Raw genomic sequence first — 27,616 nt, 5'->3', positions numbered from 1 at the left:
TCATGCAGTCACCGGGAAAATACACAAACTCCTTACAGGCAGTGGCTGGAACAGAACCCCAGTCGCTGTTCACTGGTGCTGTAATAGTATTATGCTAATCTCTATGCAATCATGGTGCCTTTATTTGGAATACATGGCAATTTAAGTAAAATATAGATACATGACACAAACCCCAGCCAGCAGCTACTGCACTGTCATGGGCACAGCCCAATATACGAGCTGTCAGGACGACTCCCCATCTAAAATAATTCATTTGTGATTAAATAGGATTTAAATTTATTCACAGGAGTACAGAAGAATGAAGGGTTATTTGATAGAGGTATACAAAATTATGAGTGGTATAGATAGGGTAAAGGCAAGTAAGACCTTTTCCACCGAGGTTGAGTGGGACTAGAACTAGTCATTATAGGTTAAGGGTGTAAGGTGAAATATTTCAGGAGAACGAGGGGCAAAAGAGGGTGGTGAAAGTGTGGAATGAGCTGCCAGCAAAAGTGGTGGATGCAGGTTCAATTGTAACATTTAAGAGAAATTTGGATAGGAACATGGATGAGAAAGGCATGGAGTGATCTGTTCTGGTTGCAGGTTAATGCGACTAGACAGAATAATAGTTCAGCATGGACTAGATGGACCGAAGGGCATACTTCTGTGCTGTAGTGCTCTATGACCCTATCTGCAGCAAAGACTGTATTGCAGCTTTTAAAGACTCAAATGGTTTCAAACTCTCAACATGAGATTTACAACTAGTATTGGATTTAAGCTCTTCATAACTATTTGCAAACATTAGTAAGACTGATACAAGTTTCCTAACTGGGAGGGAGAATAACCCAAGGCTGTAGCCCTCAATCGACACCCAACAGGCTCCCGGCTGATGAATATAGTCTAGATGAGGATGGAGGGGCAAGGCATGACAAATTCAATAGTGGTCCTTTCCTCTAACATCTGATCATTTTTACTGATATCTGCTCATCGTATCTTGTTGCACACAAATCTCCTACATGTGACAGATCCTTATGAAGAATATTAAGTTCAACTCACAAAGGCATTGGAAAAACTTAGTGGGTCAAGCAGCATCTATGGAGAGAAATGGTCAGTCAATGTTTCAGGTTGAGACCCTTCTTCAGGTCCTGAAAGGTCAACCCTCCATAGATGCTGGGTGATCTGCTGACTTTCTCCAACACCTTTGTGTGTTACTCCAGATTTCCAGCTTCAGCTGTTGCTTGTGTCTCCAAGAATATTAGGATGATTTCCCCTCAATTGAAGAAACCTCTGTTTAAAAGCAAGTTTACTCCTTTATTCTTCAATTAAATTAATTACTCTGTAGGTGTTGAAAATGTTTTAAAAGTCCAAGATTGCAGTACACAATTATAACATAATCAGATTCTGTATTTCTAGATGAGAGTGCAGCTGTTCTTACCTGTCTGGGATCCCCAATCGCTTGACGCTCCTATAAATTGACAATGTATTGGCGACGTGGCGGTAGTTGAACCAGAATCTGGACGTACACACCTTGGGAGCAAGAATCAGAGAAACACAGCAATTAACTCGCATCACAGGAAATCTATTGGCATCTGACAAGATGCAAAAACAAAATGCGCTGCAGCAATTGTCTTTTCTTTGTCAAACTAACAGCAAGATTTTTATGCAATAAATCATATTGACTAGTCTTAAAGTCATGGAGCAAAATTCCATATCCTTATGCCCAGGATATCTATATATTTATATATAGATATATCTATATATCTATACATTTAACAACATTGGGTCTATTACATTCTATGCTGTGAAGAGTCAAATGCTCATGCAGACACTTTTTTAATGTTCTGAATACCTCCACCATTTCTTCAAGCAGTGCATTCTAAACTTAGCTGTAAAAATCATTTTTTTGTGCCATATTGTATGACGTTGGCGATCACGGTCTTCCATTTGTCTTTAATCTGAGAAGTTTTTTCTTTCTTTTTAAATCTTTTCATTGAATAAGTATACAAAAAGGTAAGCCATATAGGCACTAATACACTGTTAGAATATAATAAAATTACAGAAGATATTAATACAAAAAAAAATGATACAATGTAATTTAAACATAACATACCAAGGTAACATAATAGTATACTAATTTTTATATATATATCAATAGAGAAAACGAAAAAAAAAAACCCAAAAAAAACCCACTGTGCAACTAACTAAAAGCAAATCAAAGCAATGGGCTAACTTGGAACCAAACAGAGTTAAAAAAAACTTAAAATCATGTCCTCAATCCCGACCTCCATTAAAATCAGTAAAAAAAAAACAAGAAGGGTATATATTACATTAAATGAAAATATTGAATAAAAGATCTCCAGGTCTGTTCAAATTTAAATGAGGAGTCATAAAGATTGCTTCTAATTTTCTCCAAATTCAAGCATAATATCGCCTGAGAAAACCAAAAAAAGGTAGTTGGAGCATTAAGCAATTTCCAATGTTGTAAAATACATCTTTTCGCCATTAAAGTAAGAAATGCAATCATTCTACGGGCTGAAGGAGAAAGATTACTGGAAATTTTAGGTAGTCCAAAGATAGCAGTAATAGGGTGAGGAGAGATATCTATATTCAATACCTTGGAGATAATATTAAAAATGTCTCTCCAAAAAGTTTCCAGAGTAGGGCAAGACCAAAACATATGAGTTAAAGAGGCTATCTGCCCCGGACATCTATCACAAAAAGGATTAATATGAGAATAAAAGCGAGCTAATTTATCTTTGGACATATGTGCTCTATGAACAACTTTAAATTGAATTAGGGAATGTTTAGCACAGATAGAGGAAGTATTGACTAATTGTAAAATCTGCCCCCAGTCATCCACGGAAATGATAAACCCCAATTCCTGTTCCCAATCTACCCTAATCTTATCAAATGGAGTTTTCCTAAGTTTCATAATAATATTATAAATCACAGCCGATGCACCTTTCTGACATGGATTAAGGTTAATTATAGTATCTAAAATGTATGTAGGAGGAAGCATCGGAAAGGAAGAAAGTATAGTACTTAGGAAATTTCTAACTTGTAGATATCTAAAAAAATGTATTCTTGATAAATTATATTTATTAGATAATTGTTCAAAAGACATAAGGGAACCATCTAAAAACAAATCCAAAAACCGTGAAATACCCTTAGTCTTCCAAATTTGAAAAGCACGATCCGTAAAAGAGGGAGGAAAATATATGTTACCTAAAATAGGAATCGCTAACCCAAATTGATTAAGATCAAAAAATTTTCTGAATTGAAACCAAATACGTAAGGTATATTTAACTATCGGGTTAGACACCTGTTTAAGGCATTTCAAATCAAAAGGAAGAGAGGAACCTAAAATAGAGCCAAGTGTATAACCCTGAACAGATTGTAATTCCAATGCTACCCATTTAGGAATGGCTAGTATATCCTGGTCAAGTAACCAAAATTTCATATGTCGAATATTAATTGCCCAATAATAAAATCTAAAGTTAGGTAATGCTAAACCTCCATCTCTCTTAGCTTTCTGTAAATGTATTTTACCCAGTCTCAGGTTTTTATTTTGCCAAATAAATGAAGAAATTTTGGAGTCGACTTTATCAAAAAAAGATTTTGGAACAAAGATTGGTAATGCCTGAAATATATATAAAAATTTTGGCAAAAAAAAATCTTAACTGCATTAATACGACCAATCAAAGTTAAATATAAAGGAAACCATTTAGATGAAAGTTGAATAATATGGTCAATTAATGGTAAAAAGTTAATCTGAAATAAATCTTTGTATTTACAAGTAATTTTAATACCAAGATATGAAAAATAATTATTAATCAATTTAAATGGAAAGTTATGATATAAGGGAAGTTGTTTATTAATCGGGAAAAGTTCACTCTTACTAAGATTTAATTTATAACCTGAAAAAAGACCAAATTGTGCTAATAACTCTAAAACAGCCGGGATGGATTTTTGGGGATTAGAAATATATAAAAGTAACTCATCAGCATAGAGTGATATTTTATGGGACTTTAAGCCCCGAGTTATCCCAGTAATATTTGGAGATTCTCGAATGGCAATTGCAAGAGGTTCTAATGCAATATCAAATAATAAAGGACTACCTTGTCGAGTACCTCGAAAAAGAAGGAAAAAAGGTGAACTTAAAGAGTTAGTACGGACCGAGGCCACAGGAGAATGATATAACAGTTTAATCCAGGATATAAATTTCGAGCTAAAATTAAACATTTCAAGCACCTTAAATAAATAAGGCCATTCTACTCTATCAAAAGCTTTCTCAGCATCTAAAGAGATAACACACTCAGGAACATTTTGTGAGGGAGTATAAACAATATTTAACAGTGTGCGAATATTATAAAAAGAGTAACAACCTTTAGTAAAACCCATTTGGTCTTCCGAAATAATAAAAGGAAGTACTTTTTCTAATCTATTTGCTAATAACTTAGAAAAACCTTTAGAATCAACATTTAATAAAGATATTGGTCTATACGATGCACGTTGAGCAGGATCTTTATCCTTCTTTAATATTAGAGAGATTGACGCTCTATTGAAAGATTCAGGAAGTTTACCAAGTTTTAATGAAGCCTCAAAAACCCTACAGAACCAAGGGATTAATGAAGGTGCGAAACATTTATAAAATTCTATGGTAAATCCATCAGGGCCAGGAGTTTTCCCCAAATTCATAGAGAAAATAACATTCTTAATCTCATCCGTGGTAATGGGAGTATCTAACATAGAAGACATATCCTGTGAAATCTCAGGGAAGTCTAGGTTATCTAAAAAATCATTCATATATTTAGAATCTCGAGGAGACTCTGATTGATATAAGGAAGAATAAAAATCACAGAAGGTTTGATTAATCCCCACATGATCAAGTATCAGTCGGTCATTTTGGTTATAAATCTGATTAATTTGAGATTTAGCATAATTAGACTTCAGTTGATTAGTCAACAGTTTGCCAATTTTGTCACTGTGTACATAAAATTCGCTTCTTGTTTTCTTTAATTGGTTTACAATCGAGGACGAAAGTAATAAACTGTGTTCCATTTGAAGTTCAGTTCTTTGTTTATATAACTCCTCAGAAGGAGCTATAACATATTTCTTATCAATTTCCTTAATCTTGTCCACAATTACCAACTCCTCCTGCTTCAGCTTCTTCCTCAAAGCAGCAGAATACGAGATAATCTGACCACGAATATAAGCTTTAAAAGTATCCCAAAGAATGTTCACAGAAATATCCTCTTTATAGTTAATTGTAAAAAAAAGATCAATCTGTTCATTCATAAAGTTAACAAAGTCCAAGTCCTGAAGCAACAGCGAATTAAAATGCCATTGTCTATTATTTTGTATATTGGTCAGAATTTTAATAGAAAGCTTAAGTGGAGCATGATCCGAAATGGTTATAGAGTCATAATCACATTTAATCACTGAAGGAATAAGACGAGAATCAATAAAGAAATAATCAATTCTTGAAGAGGAATGGTGAACATGTGAAAAAAAAGAAAAATCTTTTTCCTGAGGATGCAAAAAACGCCAAATGTCCGTCGACCCAGAATCAGAAAGGAATGAATTAATCAAAGTTGCAGATTTATTAGGTAAGGTCCGTAGAGGAGCCGAACGGTCCAAAGCTGGAGACAAACAGGTATTAAGATCTCCGCCCCAGATCAATGAAAACTCATTCAAATTCGGGAACTGATTGAATAATGATTTATAAAATTCCGGACAGTCCATATTAGGAGCATAAACATTAACCAAAACTACCTTTTTATTAAATAGTAGACCACTAACCAATAGAAATCTACCATTTGGATCAGAAATAATATCATGTTGTATAAAAGTAACTGAGGAGTCTATAAAAATAGAGACGCCTCGAATCTTAGCATTGGAGTTCGAATGAAACTGTTGTTCCTTCCAGAATCTAAAAAAACGTAGTCTGTCCCCCCTCCGCACATGGGTCTCTTGTAAAAATAAAATTTGTGCTTTAAGTCTCTGGAACACTTTAAAAACTTTTTCCTTTTAATAGGATGATTAAGACCATTAGTATTCCAGGAGACAAAATTAATACTAGACTCCATAAACCCTAAAGTCAACCCGCAACAAGGAGGATTGACGATAGGCTCGACCCACGAACCCGGAAAGGGAACAGAACATACAAGAGATACCGGGAAGAACGCAACCAATACTTCAATAATGTACATAGCCCAAGAAGAAAGAAACTAAAACGTGAAGCCCCTCCCACCACCCCCCACCCCATGACCCCAAGGCTAAATCTAATGCAGACCAGCCTGAAAGAAGCAAGCACTAAAACTACCCCCATGACTTCCGGTATACGCTCCCTAAAAGAAGTGTAAATATAAAAAAGATCAGCTAATTATAAAACAGTAAAAGAATAAAAAAAAAGATAACTCAATTAAAACAAACACATAATATAACAGATTAAAAGCCAGGAAATATAAAAAAACTGCAACAAACCCCAGACCCATGAGTAAACAAAACAAAAAAAAAAATGAGATTATTAACATAAACTAGTTATGAAAACCTACAAAACAAAATAGATTTAAAAACTACAAAATTTAAGGCCACAAAGGAAATACGTAAAATGACGGTGAGGAAATAACCACCCAGAATCCCCTGGGAAAAAGAAAGAAATTATGCAGTTAAAAATAAAGTTTAGCAACCATATTAAATAATCAAAAATAAACTTTTCTGCCCATACAGGGCAAAAAAAAATTAAGACTGACAAATTCACAACCTCCGATCAACGGAGATAGTTAAAAATTACGATTAAGATGTTGAAGGTGAAAATTGATCCAGATAACTCTGGGCATCCGATGGAGATTCAAAAAAACAGAGGGCTCCATCCAACGTACGAATCCTTAGACGTGCAGGGTAAAGCAGCACTGGTTTTAAATCCATCTTGTAGAGTTCCGACATCACAGATATGTAACGAACCCGTTGATCCCGGATTGGTTTACTGAAATCCTCCACGAATCGGAACTTAAGATCCAGAAAATCAATGTAACCTTTAGATCGGACGAAACGAAACAGTTTCTCCTTGTCTTGAAAGTAATGAAAACGTAAAATGGCATGTCGAGGTTTATCGGACTTAGGCGAGTATGATTGAACTCTATGAACACGATCCAATAACGGTGCTGGTCAGGAAATACAGTAGGAAATGCATCTTTTAAAAGTTGAGAAAAATACTTCCTAGGGTTATCAGATTCAACAGCTTCACGCACCCCAATCATTCGAAGATTCTGCCGTCGCATTCTGGATTCTAAATCAGAGTTTTTAAAGGTCAGAAAGTCGAGTTTCTTCTTCATTACATTAATTGTTTCTTCAATTTTCTCCATCTTGAGCTCATTTTGTTGCGTAGATTTTTGAAGATCAGATATAGCCGACTGATGTTCCGTAATAGATATTTGTATCTTCTCGATTGAATCGGCAATTTTCTGGAAACTAGTTGAAATTTCCTCACGAATTAGCTCCGATATAGCTTTCAAAGTCACCGGTGGTTCAGTCGGAGGGAAATCAGTACCTTTCGGTCTACCCGGAGGTTTGCCGTCCTTCCCGTTTTTTCCATTCTTAGACATAGCAGACCTTAAAAACATCCGATTATCGAAGAGCCCAATTTGTTTCAAAGTATTGTAAAAGTTGATGCCTTAATGGTTAATTAAAATATAGCTGATCATAAGAAGAAAAACTCAGAGGTAATGGAGCGAGTCAAGAACGCGACTTCACTCCATGAGCGCTACCGGAAGTCTCCGAGAAGTTCTAATAAGCTCTTCAAAACTTCTGCCTGCCCATCCCTTGATGTAACTCATGAAAGTCATGTGCTGTCAACCATGACTTTTTCTTCCATCAGTACTTCCTGTTACTGCACGATGTTCAAGCTTCTCCTTCCTCAGTAATGTCCCACAAGTTCCTAGAGGTGTAAAAATATTTCTTCAGACTTCCTCTAAACTTATTTGAAGGTATTTATCCTAGTTATTCCTCTCTTAAGTCTTCCTTGATTTAGAAGCACTTGCAATTTAACTTGCAAAATGAGAAATTGTCGCTTAATTATATTAACCACTGCTTTGGCATATTTATGGTCTAAATGGTCTCCTCACCTTAGATCTAGGCATCTCTGTCATTGGGAAAAGCTTCTAACTCTCTACCCGACCTACGCCTCTCATGTTGTATCAGGTCTCCCCTCAGCCTCCACCACTCCATGGAAAACAAACATGGATCATCCAGTCTGTCCTCACAACTGAAATGGTCCATCCCAGCTAACGATCTGGTGAATCTGGCTGAGCAGACTAGAGGCAACACAGCATGCTGGCTTCCATCCTTTTCATTATTTTGTTGTTCCCTAGGTTGAGCCTGTGTTGAGGTAGTTGGATCCACTGTTTAATTCTTAGATTAGACTATTTAGTTATTATTTTCTTTGCAGTTTAACTATTATCTGCTTGTATAGTGCTTTAAGCAGTTATTATATGGATGTAACAGTTTAATAGGCACCCTAGCGGTTATATTGGTATGATTCTGGAAACTTCTCTAGGTGCTGCATTAATAATAGCTTTCTTACCAGTTGACTCGTATCTACAAATTTGAATGGAACTTTCCTTACCTATGGATATAAAAGAGCTACGTCATAAGGCAGCGCATTCTTAGATCTTAGCTTTCCCTTCACTTAGTAGACCTCTGTCACTGTCTGTTTCAAGTTTCCTTTGTTCCATCAACATTTAATAAAACTACTGTGAAGCAACAAGTTTTCTGCCTTTTTCCTGACTTCTCAAAGTACCTTGGACTTGAACATCAGAATGCAACAACTACATACGATCAGGACACATTTGCTGTAGCACTGTATACGGCCTCCGTTGGCTAAGGTAGATCATGGACGTTATGTGCTGTCTACATTTATGGTGGAGTGCCGTCTGTGGCCGACCAGACCGAGGCAAGAATGGCAGTCTCTGTTGCAAAGGTCGTATCTATACCGTGTCTCAGCTCTGCTGCAGCTGCAGCATTCATTTTTATAGGCCCGCTTGCCTTCTGCTGCTTTTCAGGAATTTTTCTTTGCCTGACTTGAGATGTTGTTCCCGAACACCTCTCCATGGTGGTAGTTATTTATTTATTTGTTTATTTGTTTAATCTTGCAGGATAAGCCCTCCCAGCTCCTCAAGCCATGCTGCCAGCAATCCCAGATGTAACCCGAGCCAAATCACAATTAATTATGACCAATTAATCTACTAACCGCTACATCATTGGACTGTCAGAGGAAACCAGAGGACCTGGAGGAAAACCATGTATTCCACAGACCCCTTACAGACAGACTCAGGAACGAACTCCAAACTCCAACACCCCCAGCTGTAACACCATCACACTAACCACTGATTTTTACATCCCACCATGTAAGCCAGAATTTGCCCAGACAGGCATTCAGTATAGGTTCCATCAAACACTGCCGAGATACTTGAAGTTATCTAGTAGTTGATGCAGTCTTACCAACACAGCCCAATTGTTTGTGTGGCCACTCTTGAAGAACTGATTTACTCGACCCTGCAGAAAAAATAAAGTAAATTCAAGTTAGGAAATATTCTAAACGCTATTACAAATGGAAAGCTGAACATAACCCATGGCTTGTTCACTTCTGCTTATTTATAAACTGGTTTATCACAATCAATCTATCAGCACAGAAACAGGCCCTTTGGCCCATGATGTCTGTGCCAGCCACAGTGCCAATTTAAACTACTCCCATTTGCCTGCACATGGTCCAACAGAACATAGATGGTCTAAAAGAACATAGATTAATAAGTAAATATAACTGATTCTGCAGATGATCACACACGAAAGCCACCACTTTGCTTCATTACGATGATGTGTGAACGTTTAACTATTCAGGAGTGTGGCAGGCATTTGCATTCCTCCCATTAGGTATTTTGTTTTTCTGTCAAGTTCTTCCAAAGGGTTACGGGGAGTAGGCAGGAGATTGAGTCTGAGAGGGAAATGGTTCTGCCATGATGAATTGTGGAGCACGCTCAGTGGGCCAAATGTCCTAACTCTGCTCCTATATCTTATGGTCTCATGGTCTAAAATGTTGGAGGAACTTAACAGGTCAAATAGCATCTATGGAGAGGGATGAACAGTCAACATTTCAGGCCAAAATCCTTTATCATGACTTAACAGAGTATAGAAATCTGCAAAAGCACGAAACCTTAAACGGTCCAAGTAACTTTCACTTAGATCTACATATGGTTCTGAGGTCAATAGTTGGGGTAACACAGCAATGTGGTGGTTAGTGCAATGCTTCACAGCGCCAGTTGTAAGATCGCAGTTTAATTCTTGCAAACTTAAAACTTGCATCGGCAATTTTGCAGCGCTTGGAGTTCATGGCAGGGAGAGTTTCTTCCTTCTAACGTCTGCGTGAGATGATGGGGCTATCAGGACTTGAGACTTTTCTTTACCATGCCCATGGTCTGCTCTTTATCAAATTACTGTATTGCTTTGCACTGTTGTAAATATATGTTATAATTATGTGTGGTTTTGTCAGTTTTAGTCTTGGTTTGTCCTGTGTTTCTGTGATATCTTTCTGGAGGAACATTGTATCATTTTTTAATGCATGTATTTCTAGATGACAATAAACGAGGACTGAGTGTCCTCATAATCTAATCTAATTCCCACCAATGTACGTAAACAGTTTGTACGACTGTGTTGGTTTCCTCAGGGTGCTCCAGTTTCCTCCAACATTCCAAAGATGCACATTTAGGGTTAGTAAGTTGTGGGCATTTTATATTGGCACCAGAAGTGTAGTGACACTTGTGGGCCGCTGAGCACAATTCTTACTGAATTGATTTGATGCAAATGATTCTATTTCACTGTATGTTTTGATGTATATGTGACTAATAAAGCTAATCCTTAAGATCTTAATCTTTATTGGAGTAAAGACCCAAACTCAGACTTGACTGGGTTAATTCAGCTGCCCTCTGATTGCCAGCCTTCCAAGAATCTTCAAAACAAGGATTTCTTTAAGAAACTCTCGCATTCAGACTGTAGCTGGTGTGAGCTCGAAAAGACCATTCATTCCCTAGTGGTAGCGTAATGCCACCTTGACACTAACAGAGGATCCAGTCCAATCAACAACCATACCCGGAGTTTATAATGAAATGGTACTGAGTGCCGGGTTTTCACTATTCTCTCTGACATTCCCCTCTCTGAAGCTGAACATTTTGTCCTCAGTAAGGACCTCACGTTTGTCCCCTGTGCCCACACCTCAGTGAGGTCCTTCCAAACGCTCTGCTCTCCACGCTAATCCTAACCTCACCATCAAACCGATGGATAAGGAGGGGGTGCTGTAGTAGTCTGGCAGACTGATCCCTACCTTGCCGAGGTCAGACACCTCCTCTTACTTACCCCTCGATCAGGATCCTATTAAGGAGCACCAGGCCATTGTCTCCCACACCATCACTGACTTTATTAACTCTGGTGAGTTAATAACCTTATTTATTATAGTGAGAACCTTTATTTCAGAGTAAAGAGCTAGGGATAATAGTTCAGGGTAAATAGGCATTATTTTGGACTGCCATGATTCCCTGCATAAAGGATTAAACAATTTTTGTTATCCTCTAATATTTGGGAATTTTAAATCTATTGGGGAAAAAAAATCAAAGGATGCAGGGATCTAGCAAGAAATTGGACGAAATACAGAGCAACACTCACAGGACACCGGAGGAACTCAGTAGGTCAGGCAGCATCTATGGACAGGAATAAACTGTTGATGTTTCAGGTTGAAACCCTTCACCAGGACTTATCATTAGAACGTTTCAGATCTCAGCCCAAAACATTGACTATATATTCCTCTCCATAGGTGCTGCCTGACCCACTGAGTTCCTCAGGCATTTTGTGTGCATTGCTCCACATTCCCAGCATCTGCAGAATCTCTCGTGCTAGAATGAAATACAGGACTGGCCGTGACCTTCATGATTCCTAGTGTGGACTCAGATAGGCACATAGCCCTAATATATTCCTCATGTGCTTAACAATAGAGTTTTACATCACTTGAGAGACATGTTTAACAGAACAAAGTTAATGCACGAAACTGACTGCTTAAACACGCTCAAATCTATCTGCTTGGAATAAGTTCACGATTACAAAACCGGTCTATACCAGCCACTTTAGTCACGTAAACACAAGAGATTCTGCAGATGTTGTTCATCCAGAGCATCAGGACAACTGAGTTCACATACTGAAAAGAAAAGCCAAGAAGTCAAGGCAGAATCGGGAGGAGTACAAGCTGGCAGATGATGTGAGACAAGGTGAGGGGGAAGGTAGGTGGGTGGGGAAGGGGTTATGAGGTCAGAAGCTGGGAGGTGTTAGGCAGAATAGGTAAGTGACCGGAGAAGGAGGAATCTGATATCTAGTCGGACAAAAGACTGACCACAGGAGAAAGGAGAGGAAATGATGGGCAGGTGCAGAGAAGAGAAGGGTTGAGGAGGGAGACAGAATGGGGAATAGGAAAGGAGAGGATGCTGTGGCGGGGGGGGGGGATGAGAAATAACTGTAAATGGAAAAAGAGAGGAGTGAGGATATTTTAATCTTGGAAAATCTTCCAAGCCATAGCAGACAGAGAACCAAAGGTGCTCTCAAAGAAACAGATTTTAGCCGACGGGGGCGGGGGGGGGGGGGGGGGGAGTAGTTTTGTGAAGAGAATTCCAGATCTCTGCTTATGTGCAAAGATCAGCTGTGGGTAAACTCCAACCAAGACTGAATCAACAAAGCCATACAGTTCAAATCTCAATTTACGATATCATCAATAAATATACCAAACAAATCCAACAACAAAAAAAAACTCTTAAAATAAATCAGGGGCATTGCAGCTAGGCCAAGGCGGAAGGGAGAGGACTGCAAGCTGTGCCATATATGCCTCATCAATTGGCGAGAAATGAGATTCTGAGTTTAATTTCAGGAGGGGATTTATTTCTCTGATGATCCAATACCTTATTAATAAGGTGGCAATTTGATTAACTCCAGGCAGCTGGGCTCTCTCCAGTAATTACTGCCAATTGCTTAAATCTCTGATACAAATCTAATTAGGTTCTTAATAATATATCTCAAGAACTACGTTCCTTAATAAGTGAATTATTTAAAAACGTTTCATCACTATCCTAATCCTTGGAGTTCCACGATTAAAATATACCCTGGTGGTGCAAGTAAGAAGGGGATTGCAAACTGCCTTACACTTAGATTTCTGAATGCCACACAATTCTCCCATTTTGATTTTATATCCTCCTGGAACCTGGGAAGGAGAAAACATTTCAACAGCAGCTTTCTAAGTCAGCAAATGATTTTTTTTTAGGTCTTCAGAGTTCAAAGTAAAATTTATTATCAGAATACATACTTGTCACCATATTCTTTTTCCTGCAGGCATGCTCAGCAAACCTATAGTACAGTATCCATAAACAGGGTCAATGAAAGAGCGAGAGCATAGAAGACGAGAAACTGTGCAATTGCAGATATAAACAAATAGTTATAAATAACGAGAGCTTGAAAGAATAAGATAAAGAGTCCTTAAAGTGAGATCACATTGGTTGTGGGAACATCTCAACAGATGTGCAGTTATCCTCTTTTGCTCAAGGGCCTAATGGTTGAGGGTTGTAACTGTTCTTGAAGCTGGTGGTGCAAGTCCTAAGGCACTTGTACCTTCTGCCTGATGGCAGCAGTGAAAAAATGCATGACTTGGGTGGTGAGTATGGTTGATAATGGATGTGCTTTTCTACGGCAACATTTCATGTAGAAAATTACAATGGACGTTTACAAAATGAAGATAACAACATCTGTTAATCATAAGTTGGAACAATTTTATTCATACTAGAAAAAATGGTTTAACTACATAGCACCTCATAGGCCTGATTTTATTCTCACAAGTCAATGAATATGCTGTAAAAAAAAAGACCACTCTCTACTCTGTACATAGTTTTCTTCTTTCGATTGTTCTTTCTTTCCTCTCCTTTCTATTAGATAAATATTATGCGGAGATTTGTGACAAATATGATTATATAATATGTACAGTATCTGAAAAACATCTTATGGAAATGTTTGATGATGAAATTCAATAAAAAATAAATTCCAAAAATAAGAAAAAGAAAAACTTGGACAGGTACATGGATGAGAGGTGTATGGGGGGATATGGTCCAGGTGCAGGTCAGTGGGACTAGGCAGAAAAATGGTTCGGCACAGCCAAGAAGGGCCAAAAGGCCTGTTTCTGTGCTGTAATGTTCTATGGTTCTATGTGCTCAATGGCTGGTAGGGTTTACCCGTTAGGTACTGGGCCGAATCCACTACAGTGGTATCTTTTGTAGGGTTTTCCTCTCAAAGGCATTGGTGTTCCCATACCAGGCCATAATGCAGTCAGTAAGCACACTTTCCGCTACACAACTATGGAAGTTTCAAGCTCTTTGATGTCATGCTGAATCTCTGCAGACTCCTGAGGAAGGAAAGGCCCTGTCATGTTTTCTTTGTGATAATATTTATATGATAGGTCCGGGACAGGTCCTCTGAGATAGTGACACCCAGGAATTTAAAGTTACTGACCCTCTCAACCTCTGATCCTCCGATTATTACTGGCTCATGGACCTCTGGTTTCCCTTTCTTGATGTCTACAATCATTTCTTTGGTCTTGCTGACATAGAGTTGTTAGAACAGCATGCAGCCAAATTTTCAATCTCTCTCCTGTATGCTGATTCAACAACACCTTTAATGTGGCCCACAACAGCGGTGCCCTCAGCGAACTTCAACTCTAATCTTCTAAATATTTCCTATACATGTACTCATCAAAAGTGCTGGAGGAACTTGGCAAGTCAGGCAGTATCTATGGAGAGGAATAAACAGTCAATGTTTTGGGCCAAGACCCTTCATCAGGACTGGGAAGGAAGATGTAAGAAGGAGGAGAAGAGAGAATACAAGCTGGCAGGTGATAGGTGAAGCAGGGTGAAGGGGAAAGGTAGGTAGGAGGGTGGGGGAGGGAGGGAGGGACAATGAAGGGAGGACCTGTGAGGCGAGAGATAGAAAAGGTAAAGGGCTGAAGAAGGAATCAGATTAGAGGACAGGAGAAAGGGAAGGAGGAAAGGCACACAACAGAGGTGATAGGCATGTGAGGAGAAAGGGTAAGAAGGGAGTCAAAATTGGGAATGGAAAAAGGGAAGGTGGGGGGGGGGGGCGAGAGAAATTCCTGGAAGTTAGAGAAACCGATGTTCATGCAATCAGGTTGGAGATAACCCAGACAAAACATGAGGTGTTGCCTTTCCAAACGGAGAGTGGCCTTATCAGGTCTTGGTCCGAAATGTTGACTCTTTATTCCTCTCCATAGATGTTGTCTGACTTGCTGAGTTCCTTCAGAATGTTGTGTGTGTTACTCTAGATTTCCAGCATCTGCAGAATCTCTTGTGTTCACGTACCTAACCAACTGTCTTTAAGTTGTTATATCTGACCTAACCACTTCCTCTGACACCTCATTCCACATACATACCACCCTCTGTGTAAAAGAAAATCCTATTTATTATTGTCACAATGAAAAGCTTGTTTTGCATACTCTTCATACAGATTAAATCATTGCACAATGCATTAAGATAGAATAAGGTAAATTAATAACAACGCAAAGGGCACCACGGTAGTGTAGCGGTTAGCGCAACACTATTACAGCTCAGGGTGTTCTGGAGTTTGGAGTTCAATTCTGGCACCATTCTCTATACATCCTCTGTGTAGAATGCGTGGGTATACTCCAGGTCCTCCGATCACCTCCCACAGTCCAAAGATGTACCAGAGAGGTTAACTGGTCATTGTAAAAATTATTAGGTAAGGGTTAATCGCATTTGTGGGGTTTGCTGGGGCAGGTGACTCAAAGGGCCTACTGCTCCGCCCTGTATCACTAAATAAATAGATAGATAGGTAAACAAAGCATAAAATCTACAAAGTGCAGTGCAGATAAATGATAAAGTGCATGTTCATAACTTTGAAGTTGGAATAGACTGTCACCAATTCATGTTAGATACACAGCAAAGCCGCTTCTACAATGTCTTTTCAAACACTACCTAGCCAAGTACGAGTAGTACTGGTGAGAAACTGAACAAACAGCTTGCTACACTGCTCTCTCAGATACTCCCTAGGCAAATGAGGCATATACCGGTAAAATAGACATGCTCTTTTCTCATTGCTACCATCAAGGAGATGGTACTGGAGCCTGATGACACACACACGTTGTTTCAGGAACAATTTCTTCTCATCCACAAGATTTCTGAATGGACAATGAACCCATGAACACTGCCTCACTTCTTTTCTTGCTCTCTTTTTGCATGACATATTAAATATATTTTTTGATATATTTCTTACTGTGATTTAAAGGTTTTTTGTTATGCTTTGCAATGTCTGGCTGCCACAAGACAACAAATTTCATGTCATATGCCAGTGATATTGAATCTGATTCTGACCCCTTAAGGCCAACATTTCCCAGGACAGGTTCAGCATGGGTTAAATATTGATTACATCTGTCTGTGACAATAACATGCTTCCTACTTTTTCCTCTAATGAAAAGGCATCCAACAAAAAGAGAATCATTATGCACTAACAGAAACTTTCATCAGAGTAGGCATAAAAAGAAAAGTACAAAATATAGATGTCAAATGAAAATGAAAGTTTTGAAAAATTGCCTGTCACAGTCTGTGTAATTACACTGTCGTCAGAGCGTAATTTGTTGCCTCACTCTGCAGCTGGTTTCCACATGACACAATCATTAATTAAAAGAAAACAAGTATGCATTCAGTTCATTATCATTGAAACACACAGCACAAAAGGCCTTGTAACCTGTCGTACCTATGTGGCTCTTAGTTTTCTAATTCCCTGTTGAAAATTATCACCGAATCTACTTCCCGCACCCTTTCAAACAATGCATTACAGATAATAATCTACTGCGACAAAATAAATTACCCACTTCCTTCTCATACTTTGCCAATTAACTTCAAGCTGTGCTCCCTGTGCCAGCTGACAGAAAAGCATACAAAAGGTGGTGGATACAGCCCAATAATCCATCACAGGCAAAGTCCTCCCCACCATTGAGGAAATCTACAAGGATGCAACAAGAAAGCAGCATCCATCATCAAGACCCATTCACCATCCAGGTCATGCTCTCTTCTCACTGCTGCCATCAGGAAGGAGCTACAGGAGTCTTAGATTCTAATCTACAAAGTTCAGGAATAATTATTACCTTACAACCGTCAGGCCCCTGAACCAGCATGGATAACTTCACTCATCTCAACTCTAAATTGATTCCACAACCTACAGACTCACTTTCAAAGACTCGACAATTTACATTCTCAGTATTGCTTATTTTATTTCCACGATTTATCTTCTTTTGCACATTAATTATTAGTCAGTATTTGTGTGTAGTTTTTCATTGATTTCATTGTATTTCTTTGTTCTACTGTGAATGCCTATAAGAAAATAAATCTCGAGGTAGTATATGATGGCACATACACCCAGAGGCCACTTTATTAAGTACACCTGCTTATTAATGCAAATATCTAATCCGCCAATCATGTGGTGGCAACTCAATGCATAAAAGCATGTAGGTATGGACAAGAGGTTCAGTTGTCGTTCACACCAAATATCAGAATGGAAAGCAAATGTGATCCAAGTCAAATTGACCATTAAACGATTGTTGGGGTCAGACAGGGGTGCTTTGAATATCTCAGAAACTGCTGATCTCCTAGGGCAGGGGTGGCCAACCTTTTACATTCCATGCGTCAATTTTTTCACTCACGAGTTCAGAAGCGCTATACAACTCTTGTACCCCCATTCAATTCTTGTAAAAATATGTTAATATAGAACTCGTGCGTGAAAAAATTGACGCATGTAATGTAAAAGGTTGGCCACCCCTGTCCTGGGGTTTTCACGTACAACAGTCTCTAAAGTTTACACAGAATGGTGCGAGAAAACAAAAAATACATGCAATAAGTGACAGTTCTGTGGGCCTTGTAAATGAGAAAGGTCAGAGAAGAATGGACAGATTCAAGCCAACAGAAAAGGTGACAGTAACCACACGTTACAGCAGTGATGTGTTGAAGAGCTTCTCTGAATGCACAACATCTTGACCCTTGAAGTGGATCTGCAACAGCAGCCGGAACACCATGAACATGCATTCAGTGGCCAGTTTATTAACTACAGAGGTGTGGCCACTGAGTGCAGGTACTTTGATAATAAACTTACTTTGAACTTTGATTTGGTTGGTAACATTTTCATTTCAGACAGAAAGTTGTAGTTCAACTTCCACATCAGGGTCATGAGCAGAAAAATCAAGGCCAACTTTTCAGTTCATTCCTGAAGGAATGCAACACTATCCTGACAGCAAACCAGCTTCAGTTCTCTAAGATAAAGACAGAGTATTTCATGGTAATGCACACAAAATGTTGGAAGAACGCAGCAATTCTTCTGCAGGATCATCACCTTGTCGTGGTGGAGCAGCTTGCAAGTTCCTGAGATCCCGAGAGTGATGTTCTCTTGGGGCTTAGCCACCTGATGCTTAGCTCCTGGTAGGTTCACCCATGGCGGCAGGGTCAAGGGGGAGGTTCCAGACAAAGAATGATCCAACCAAAACCTGAACAGTGGAGCTGGTGGACACAGCATCGCAGCAGTGAAGGTTGAGCAGTACTGAAGGATGCCACTGCACCATGACCCCAATCTGTCAAGGACTGTGTGGTGACTATCCGTGCACCAGCCTCCCCACGTTAAAACAGACTCATACACAGGTGTTCTGAATTAAGGGAATCCACCCTATCATCTTGGATTCTGTGGATCCTAGGTCAGCCTCTACAGTCACTTGAGGACCCACCAATAGACAATCCCTTAGGAGGACATCATACTCAGCTCGAGTGATCACATTACTATGGAAAGGAATAAATAGTTGACGCTCAGGGCCTTCCCTCCATGGACTTTGCTTACACTTCTTGCTGTCTTGATGCCAGTCAGCCAATCCCGATGAAGCGTCCTGGCCCAAAACATTGACTGTTTAGTCCTCTCCATAGATGCTGCTGAGTTCCTCCAGTATTTTGTGTGTTGTTCTGGATTTCAAGCATCTGCATCATTTCTTGTGTTTAAGACTTTGTGGCACCCTTTTGAGCAGGGCCTCTCCACCTGCATAATATATTCTCTTTACTTAAAATCACTCAACAAATTGGGAAAAGGGGAAAAGATTACAGTGATGGAGACACCATGGGCAAGGGAGCTTGGTGACTGGAGAGAAAGACTAATTTTGGTCCATGACAACCAAGATTGCCATTTTAAGTTAGTCCCATTTGTCTGATTTAGCCCTCTTCCCTCTGAACCTTTCCTATCCATGCACCTGTCACGGTACGTTACTCAGCCACTTCCTCTGGCAGTTCATTCCATACATGTACCATTCTCTGTGTGAAAAAGTTGCCCCTCAAGTTCCTATTAAATCTTTCTCCCCCACCTTAAGCCTGTGCCCTCATCCTTCTTGATTCCCCAATCCTGGGGAAAAGACTGTGCATTGACCCCAACAATGCCCCTCATAATTCTATACACATCAAGATTATCCATATAAGCATCCTCAATGCTCCACTGAATAAAATCCAAACCTACTCAATCTCTCTCCATAACCACCAATCCAGGCAACATGATTGTATATTTCCTCTATAGCCATTTTGTTCAATAGCATTTTTTCTACAGGGTGAACAAAACTGAAGACAATATTCCAAATGCAGCCTCAACAACATCTTGTACAACTTCATTACAATATCCAACTTCCACACTCAACGTTGCGAATGATGGCCAGCGTTGCGGAAAGTGGCATGCTGGCCTTCTTCAGTCAGAACAGAAGTGGGGGTTGGTTGGAGGGGAAGGGCTGAGGGGTGTCTTCAGAGAGGGGATCAGAGGAGAGCGGGGGAAGGATGGGGTGCGAGTGAGGGACTCAGGTTCGCGAGGGGGAGTTCGGAGATTGCGAAGGAGGGGAAGGGATGTCCGTGGGGGAGGGAGGGATCCGGGAGAAAGCGGAGTGCAGCGGAGGGGGTCCGTTATGAGAATGGACATGATCCAAAGGAAGGCTGGGGAAAGGGTGTCTGTGGCAGAATCAATGAATTCCAGGTTCCCCAGTTCCTGGTCCTCGGTAATTCAGACTGAGGGCGATTTCCCCAGCGACGCTCCCGGCTCACTGACCCTTGGGTCACAACCGAACGTCCGACACAGCTCCGCGCTCATTACCTGCGCCTCCTCAGAGCCATCGCAGCAGATATGTGCGGCCAACATAAACGCCAGAGCACACAAAGCGACAGGCAGCTTCCCACCGGCTCCAGAGGCCGCCATATTCACGGGAAGTGCTTCCGTCGCGCCGCATCCGTCCAGCTTCAGTGCCTCAAACGTTGGTTCCGCCCTGGCCGCTTGTATTTTCCATTCATTCCATCTCTTAAAATGCGAAAGTAACTGAGCAGGTCAAGCAGCAGTTATGAAGCAAATAAACACTCCTGATGAAGGGTCGCGGTCTGAAACGTCGACTATACATTTTCCTCCATAGATGTTGCCCTACCTGCTGAGTTCCTCCAGCATTCTGTGTGTGTGTGTTACTCTGCATTTCCAGCAGCTGCAGTATATCTTATTTTATGATCTTCAGTGTGTGTTGCTCAAGATTTCCAGCATCTATAGAATCTCTTGTGCCGTTTCATTCACTATCATTTCTCTCTGCCAATTTTCTATTGCAATAGTTCGTAAATAAAACATTGCTGATTCCATGTTCATAAGTTTTAAATTGCGGGAAAGATATCGATAAGATTGAAAGAGTGCAGAGAATTACAAAGATGCTGCTGGGACTTGAGGACCTGAGTTATAGGGAAAAGGTGAATAGGTTAGGATTTTGTTCCCTAGCACATAGCAGATTGAGGGGAGGTTTGGTAGAGGTATTCAAAATTGTGAGGGGAATTGACAGGGTAAATGCAAGCAGGCATTATCCAGTGAGATTGGGTGAGACTAGAACTAAGGTCTTAAGTGTGAAAGGTCTTAACTAAGAACTTGTGTGAAAAGTGAAATATTTAGGGGGAACCTGAGGTGGGGGGGGGGTCTTCACTCAGAAGGGGTGTGAGAGCAGCCGGTGGTGTATGGGGTTTTGATTACAACGTTTAAGAGAAGTTTGGATATGTACATGGATGGACAGTGTATGGAGGGCTGTGGTTCAGGTGTGAGTTGATAGAATAGAGCTGGCCAGGAGATACAACACCTTCAGCCCCACACCACCAAGTTCAGGAAGTTATTACCCATCAACCATCAGGTTCCTAAACTGTCATGGATAACTTTAATTGTCAATATACTTATCTGATTCTATGACATCCAGACTCACATTCAAGGACTCTTTCCAACGCATGCACTCTGTATGCTTTCATTTGCACAGTTTGTTTTATTTTGCACATTGGTTGTTTGTCAGTCTTTGCTTATGTACAGATTATGCTTTTTGTAGATAATATCATATTTGATATTTTTCCTGTAAGTGTCTTCAAGAAAATTAATCTCAAGGTAGTATATAGGAACATATACTCAAAGACCATTTTTTCATCTTCCTGTCAGCTTGAACCAGTCTGGCCATTCTCCTCTGACCTCTCTCGTTAACAAGCCATTTTCACCCACAGAACTGCTGCTCATTGGATTTTTTTCTGTTTCTCACACCATTCTCTGTAAACTCTAGAGACTGCTGTGCATGACAATCCCAGTAGATCAACATTTTCTGAATACTCAGACCACCCCATTTGGCACTAACAATCGTTCCACAGTCAGAGTCATTTAGATCATATTTCCTCCCCATTCTGGTGTTTGGGCCGAAGAACAACTGAACCTCCTGTCCATGTCTGCATGCTTTTCTGTATCGATTGGCTGATTAAATATTAGCATTAATGAGCCTATTAAAGTTGCCACAGAGTATAGATGTACTTTGATAATAAACTTATTTTGAGCCTTTAAAATAAAATCTCCAATTACTTTCAGTCTCCTTAAAGATTACCATAGGTGTGACTCCTTCTAGCAATTTTGGTTCCTCTTCCTGATTTCCAGCTTTATTTTTGCTTTAGCACAACATGGATCAGAGCAATGGGCGCTATTGACCACAACCCACTCAGCAGGATTGTCAGAATAAGTAATAAGATCATTGGCCAGGAACAAGAATCACTCAGCAGCATCCATAAGAGACGGACAATAAAGGCGGCTCAACAAATAATAGAAAACATTACACATACACTTCACACACACTACACTCTCGTGCCATCTGGATGCCGCTACAGGTCCAGAAGAGCCTTATCCAGTTTTGTGCTTCCTCTGTTTGCCGCCTCAACACCCAGTTTGAATATATAGTATGCATAGCAGCTTTGACAGTAAAAACAGCCAGTTTTATTATGTATATTTGTATTTTAAATCACATGCATTAATTTTTAGTATTTATTACCTATAGTGAGTATTTTATATTGTGTTTAACTATATATAGTGTGGTGTTGTGTACGTTAAGTTCTGTGATGTTGTCCTTACCTAACACTAACAAAGTTCATAGTCATAGTCATAGTCATACTTTATTGAATCCGAGGGAAATTGGTTTTCGTTACAGTTGCACCATAAATAATTAAATAGTAATAAAACCATAAATAGTTAAATAGTAATATATAAATTATGCCAGGAAATAAGTCCAGGACCAGCCTATTGCTCAGAGTGTCTGACCCTCCCAAGGAGAGGAGTTGTAAAGTTTGATGGCCACAGGCAGGAATGACTTCCTATGACGCTCTGTGTTGCTTCTCGGTGGAATGAGTCTCTGACTGAATGTACTCCTGTGCCCACCCAGTACATTATGTAGTAGATGGGAGACATTGTCCAAGATGGCATGCAACTTGGACAGCATCCTCTTTTCCGACACCACCGTCAGAGAGTCCAGTTCCATCCCCACAACATCACTGGCCTTACGAATGAGTTTGTTGATTCTGTTGGTGTCTGCTACCCTCAGCCTGCTGCCCCAGCACACAACAGCAAACATGATCGCACTGGCCACCTCACAGAAAATAAAATGAATTGAATTGAGTGTTGCGTACTGTTGAAAATTAGAAAGCAGTTTGATAATATCAAAAGGGAGAAACACACAAAACACTGGAGGAACTCAGCGGGTCGGTCTCCCACGCTTCAAGGAATGAAGTCCCAGCCTGTCCAATCTCTCAGTCCCTCAAGTCCTGCCGTGATAGGCATGAGTTCCAATCATAGATCAAACTGAAGTTCAAGTTCAGTTTATTGTCATTCAACCGTACACATGCACACCACCAAACGAAACTACGTCCCTCCAGACCAAGGTGCACAACACAATGTAACTCGCACACTTAACACATAAAGTAATATTACCACTCGTAAATTAACAAAACACGCAGTGCATTTGCAACAGAAGTTAAAAAGTAAACAGTAAAACACTACTGGAGCTTCATGCATGATGAAACTTGGATGGTGGCAGGGAACTCAGTAGACTGATGTCCTGGGGGAAGAAGCTGTTCCCCATCCTAACAGTTCTTGTCCTAATGCTACTGTTACATACCAGCAGCAATAGCTCACAAATTGAGTCAGGTTTTAATGTTAAAACCACTATATTTATTAGTATCTACTCAAAAATATAGAAAATTAAACGAAATAAACAGAAATTAACAGTGTTATGTGCGTGTGTGGCTCCCAAACTGTCAAGCTTAGGAAGAGTTCTCAAAGTCTTAAAATGGCTAACTAGAAAGGTCCAGTAATCCACGGAATAAGTGAGGGGAGAGACTGGTAAATCCACGTTAAAATGTAGAGAGGAGGCGATCATGAAGAATTCCACAGGTTCCACGCTGGGAAAACAAAGTAACAGTCGCCAAAGATCTTATCCGTCGAGTCATCCCAAAATCCACTTAGAAATATCACAGGGTGACAGTCACAGAATATATCCTAGCACAAGTGGTTACCACATAACATACCCGAAACCATGTAAGGGTTAACAAAAGTGGCTGCCACAGGGTATTCCAACAAAATCCACGTATGGATCATACGAAGTGACAGTCACACATCCAATGTGCACTGTGTGCCGTTGATCAACCCAATCCTTTGGGCATGGGAAAGTATCAGACTTTACCTATTGTTGCAGCTCCTGCCAGCAGCTTGCGGTCCAAATCTTCCACTCTTTCCCTCTCTCTCCTTCTCCTCTGAAAATCCCAGTGGTCTGTCGCAGCTTGCTATACTGATGTCATAGTCCCGCCTCATCCAGGCGTTTTAAAGTGACACCCACAGTAAACGAAACTGTGGTCACGTACTAACACTACAATACCTCCTGCCTGATGATAATGCTAAGGGCCCTTCATACGTAGTGATCCTGATAAATATCTCTCTGGATCAGAATCAGAATCAGGTTTAATATCAGTTGTGCATTTGATATTTCTATAATAATTGAGTAATCTTGTATATATAATGTTTGATTAAGCATTCTTGTTCATTTAAATAATTATGGGTTATATATAAAAATACGGTACTGGCATCTGCCATCATGATACCACGTAATGTGCGCGAGACTTGCTTAAAGTAAATTCGAAGCCAGATCCGCATTTCAGATTCCCGTGTCTTCCTTTCAATTAATTTAATCTTTTGGAGTTACAAAACATAACATCGGCAACGAGGTATTTTTAAAATGAACCCTAAACGACTACTGACCTTTTAAAGCAGAGCAAGGCGTTTGAACTACAAAAAAACCTGGTGAGTAAAAAAAAAGTCTTCAGAAGGGAAGACATGATCGAGCTTTTTTAAGTCAAAACAGAAGAATTCATGAGTTCATAAAGAGAATGGAAGGATTCATAGATTCACAAAGAGAGAGTACTGAGTGGTAATAATCATTCTTAAAAATCAGAAAAGAATGGCTACATTGGAAAGTTTGACAAGTTTGATTCCAGAATGGTTAATTGGCTCATGTATACTGAATTATTGGAACAGTATTTTGAAGCAAATGGAATAACCAATGCGAAGCAAGTGCCAATTTAGCAAAGTGCATTGGGTTTACAGGCATACAGTTTGCTTTGGAGTTTGACTGCTCCGACCAAACCTGCAGAGATAAGCTTTCCTGATATTGTTAAAGTAATGCAGGACTACTTAGAACCAACTCTATTGTTGATTGCAGTACACTTTCAGTTTCATAAGCAGAATCAAAAAGAAGGGGAGTCCATTTCTGCGTCTGCGGCTGAATTGAAGAGACCTGCTCATCATTGTCCGTTTGGTAATTGGCTTTATGATACACTGAGTGATCATTTAGTTTGTGCAAACTTGCAAGAAATCATTCAAAAACAGCTCCTAACTGAAGAACAGCTTACATTTAAAAGAGCAGTGGAAATAGTTGTTTCAATGGAAACCACAGAGACAGACAAATGGAGTTGCAGTCAGGAATGAAAGTGACCATGAATAAAATTGCATCATCTAAACAGAAACTGGCCTGGCTGAACAAATTGTGCTACCATTGTGGCAGGGACTCACATACACCAAACAAATGAAACTTTAAGAAAATGCAAGAAAGTAGGACACATACAAAGAGCATGTTGGGCAGACAAAAATAAATGGACTGCACAGACAAGAGAAAAAGATAAAAGTTCAAGTTGCAGTTTCAAAAAGAGCACTCATCTGAATGCTGTCGGTGAAAACTCTGATAATGATGAGAGTGACACAAGACTGTGCAACCTTGAGATTTACATTGTGAAAAATAATAATAGACAAGCAATATGGCTCATGCCAGATGTGAATGGCAAATTAATTTGAATAGAATTGGACACTGGCTCAGCTCAGTCATTCCACAAAATGAGTTTGAATGGCATTTCAAAGATACTAAACTGCAGATATCCAACTGTGTACATACATCTATTGATGCTTCTGGACACATCTTCAGTGATGTTCCTGGAATCATCGGGTGTTTCGGGTCTTTCAACATCATACAACCTCCTCCAGGTGACCCAGCGGGGGCTGATCAGACCTCAGCTTGTGTCCAGATGGCTAGCTACTTATGACTCCATGGCTCCCTCTTTTGAGCCACAGCCATCTTGAGGCCCTCTCTGCCGCATCAGCGGTACTGCGGATGGCTCTCCTCTTCCTCTCTCCCTCAATGCCCAAAATGCTGAAGGCTCTAACAAAAGAATGGGCTACGAATCCCCTACAACCAACCTCCACTGGGAGACACCTCGCTCTCCATCCAGCCTGCTGATAGTTGCTGACCAGTCCTGCGTACTTGGAGAGCTTCCTTTCAAAGGCCTCCTCCAAGCGATCTTCCCATGGGACTGTCAGCTCCAGCAGCACCACTTGCTTAGTAGCCTCAGACACTAGGACAATGTCTGGTCGCAGGGTGGTTCTCTAGTAAGAACTTATACTAGCGAAAAAATAACTCCTGTAGGAATGACTCCGTAATAGTGAAATATAATGTCCAATAAGCCACACTGAGCTTGAATGTGGTAAAAACAGAAAGACCAGCATTGGGAGGGTGTGATTGGCTGAGACAACTGCAACTTGACTGGGGATCCATCCACCATTTGCATGCCACATCCTTCCAATAAAGTCAACTAAAAGCAAATTAAGAGAAGTATTGGATGACATCACAACTGTCTCAATGCTGAACACCATGAGCTATTGCCCAACAAAGGTTGGTGCCAACCTCAGTACCCCTGGTTGAAATCCTATTAGACCAAAGAAGGACCATGCTGCTCAGAGGAAGTATAAAAATGATGAAAGCAGTGGTCCGACTACAACAGTTTTTGTAGGCAACAGATCTGAGAAAGCTTAATCAGGCAGTTACTTGTGAAATGTGTGTTGGTTTTAAACTGGAAGCAAGTTCAAGGAACTTCAGAAAAGTTGTAAGTATTCAGTTTTTGTGAGTAAAAAGAACCAGAATCTACTCTGTGTGAATTAAGGTTATTGCATTAACTTCAGGCGGGTGTCAAAAACTGCTCATAAAAGTAAATGGAAAGACCAGCTGAATGAATGGATGTAACGAGAATATTTAAAAATTCAAATTTCAAAGTTCAAAGTAAATTTATTATCAAAGTACAAATATGTCATCATATACTACCCTGAGATTCATTTTCTTGTTCAGTTTAGCATTGAGGTGAGTGAAGTTATCCACATTAATTCATGAACCTGATGCTTGTAGAGGTAAAAGCTGTTCCTGAACCTGGTGGTGTGGGACCTAAGGCCTCCATGCCTCCTGCCCAAAGCTATATCTCCTTGTTCTTTTCTGATTCAGTAGCATTTTTCTCACTTTCATAACCTACAGCAGAAATGGCCAGTTCTGATGCAAAGAGAGAAAGTACTGAAGCTGTTGAATTCAGTACTGAGACTGGAAGGTTGCAACGTGCCCAGGTGCAAGGTGAGGTGCTGTTCCTCAAGTTTACGTTGAGCCTCAGTAGAACAGTGTCGGAAGCCACAGGTAGAGAAGTCAAAGCGGTGGTCAACAGGAATCCGGGGTTTACTATTACACTCTGAACTCAGGTGTGCCACCATGGAGCGATCTGACTTGGACTCTGGTCTCACCTGTAAGCCCCTCTCATCCTTGTCCCTAAACCCTAACCTCCTCCCTGTGTTCTCCCCA

The 27,616-nt window shown here is 40.1% G+C and overlaps 1 protein-coding gene across 4 annotated transcripts in view; it reads right to left on the bottom strand.

Annotated features, from left to right (window-relative positions):
• pigk (phosphatidylinositol glycan anchor biosynthesis, class K) overlaps window positions 1–20,350 on the bottom strand; it is a 214,530-nt gene extending 194,180 nt beyond the window's left edge. For all 4 annotated transcript variants that reach the window (XR_011887963.1, XM_072273348.1, XM_072273347.1 and 1 more), the window contains exons 1-3: window positions 20,239–20,350; window positions 9,481–9,534; window positions 1,415–1,506 (exon numbers count right to left, since the gene is read on the bottom strand). Coding sequence is in view for 3 of the 4 variants with exons in the window: in XM_072273348.1 (XP_072129449.1) it covers window positions 1,415–1,506; window positions 9,481–9,534; window positions 20,239–20,340 (248 nt within the window). In the remaining variant the exon portion in view is untranslated. The remainder of the gene's footprint in view (window positions 1–1,414; window positions 1,507–9,480; window positions 9,535–20,238) is intronic.
• Window positions 20,351–27,616: the final 7,266 nt, after the last annotated feature.

This window comes from Mobula birostris, chromosome 12 (assembly GCF_030028105.1).
Source record: "Mobula birostris isolate sMobBir1 chromosome 12, sMobBir1.hap1, whole genome shotgun sequence".
NCBI lineage: Eukaryota > Metazoa > Chordata > Chondrichthyes > Myliobatiformes > Myliobatidae > Mobula > Mobula birostris.
Note: the sequence above shows the minus strand (reverse complement) of the source record. Positions and strands in the feature narration are given on the sequence as shown.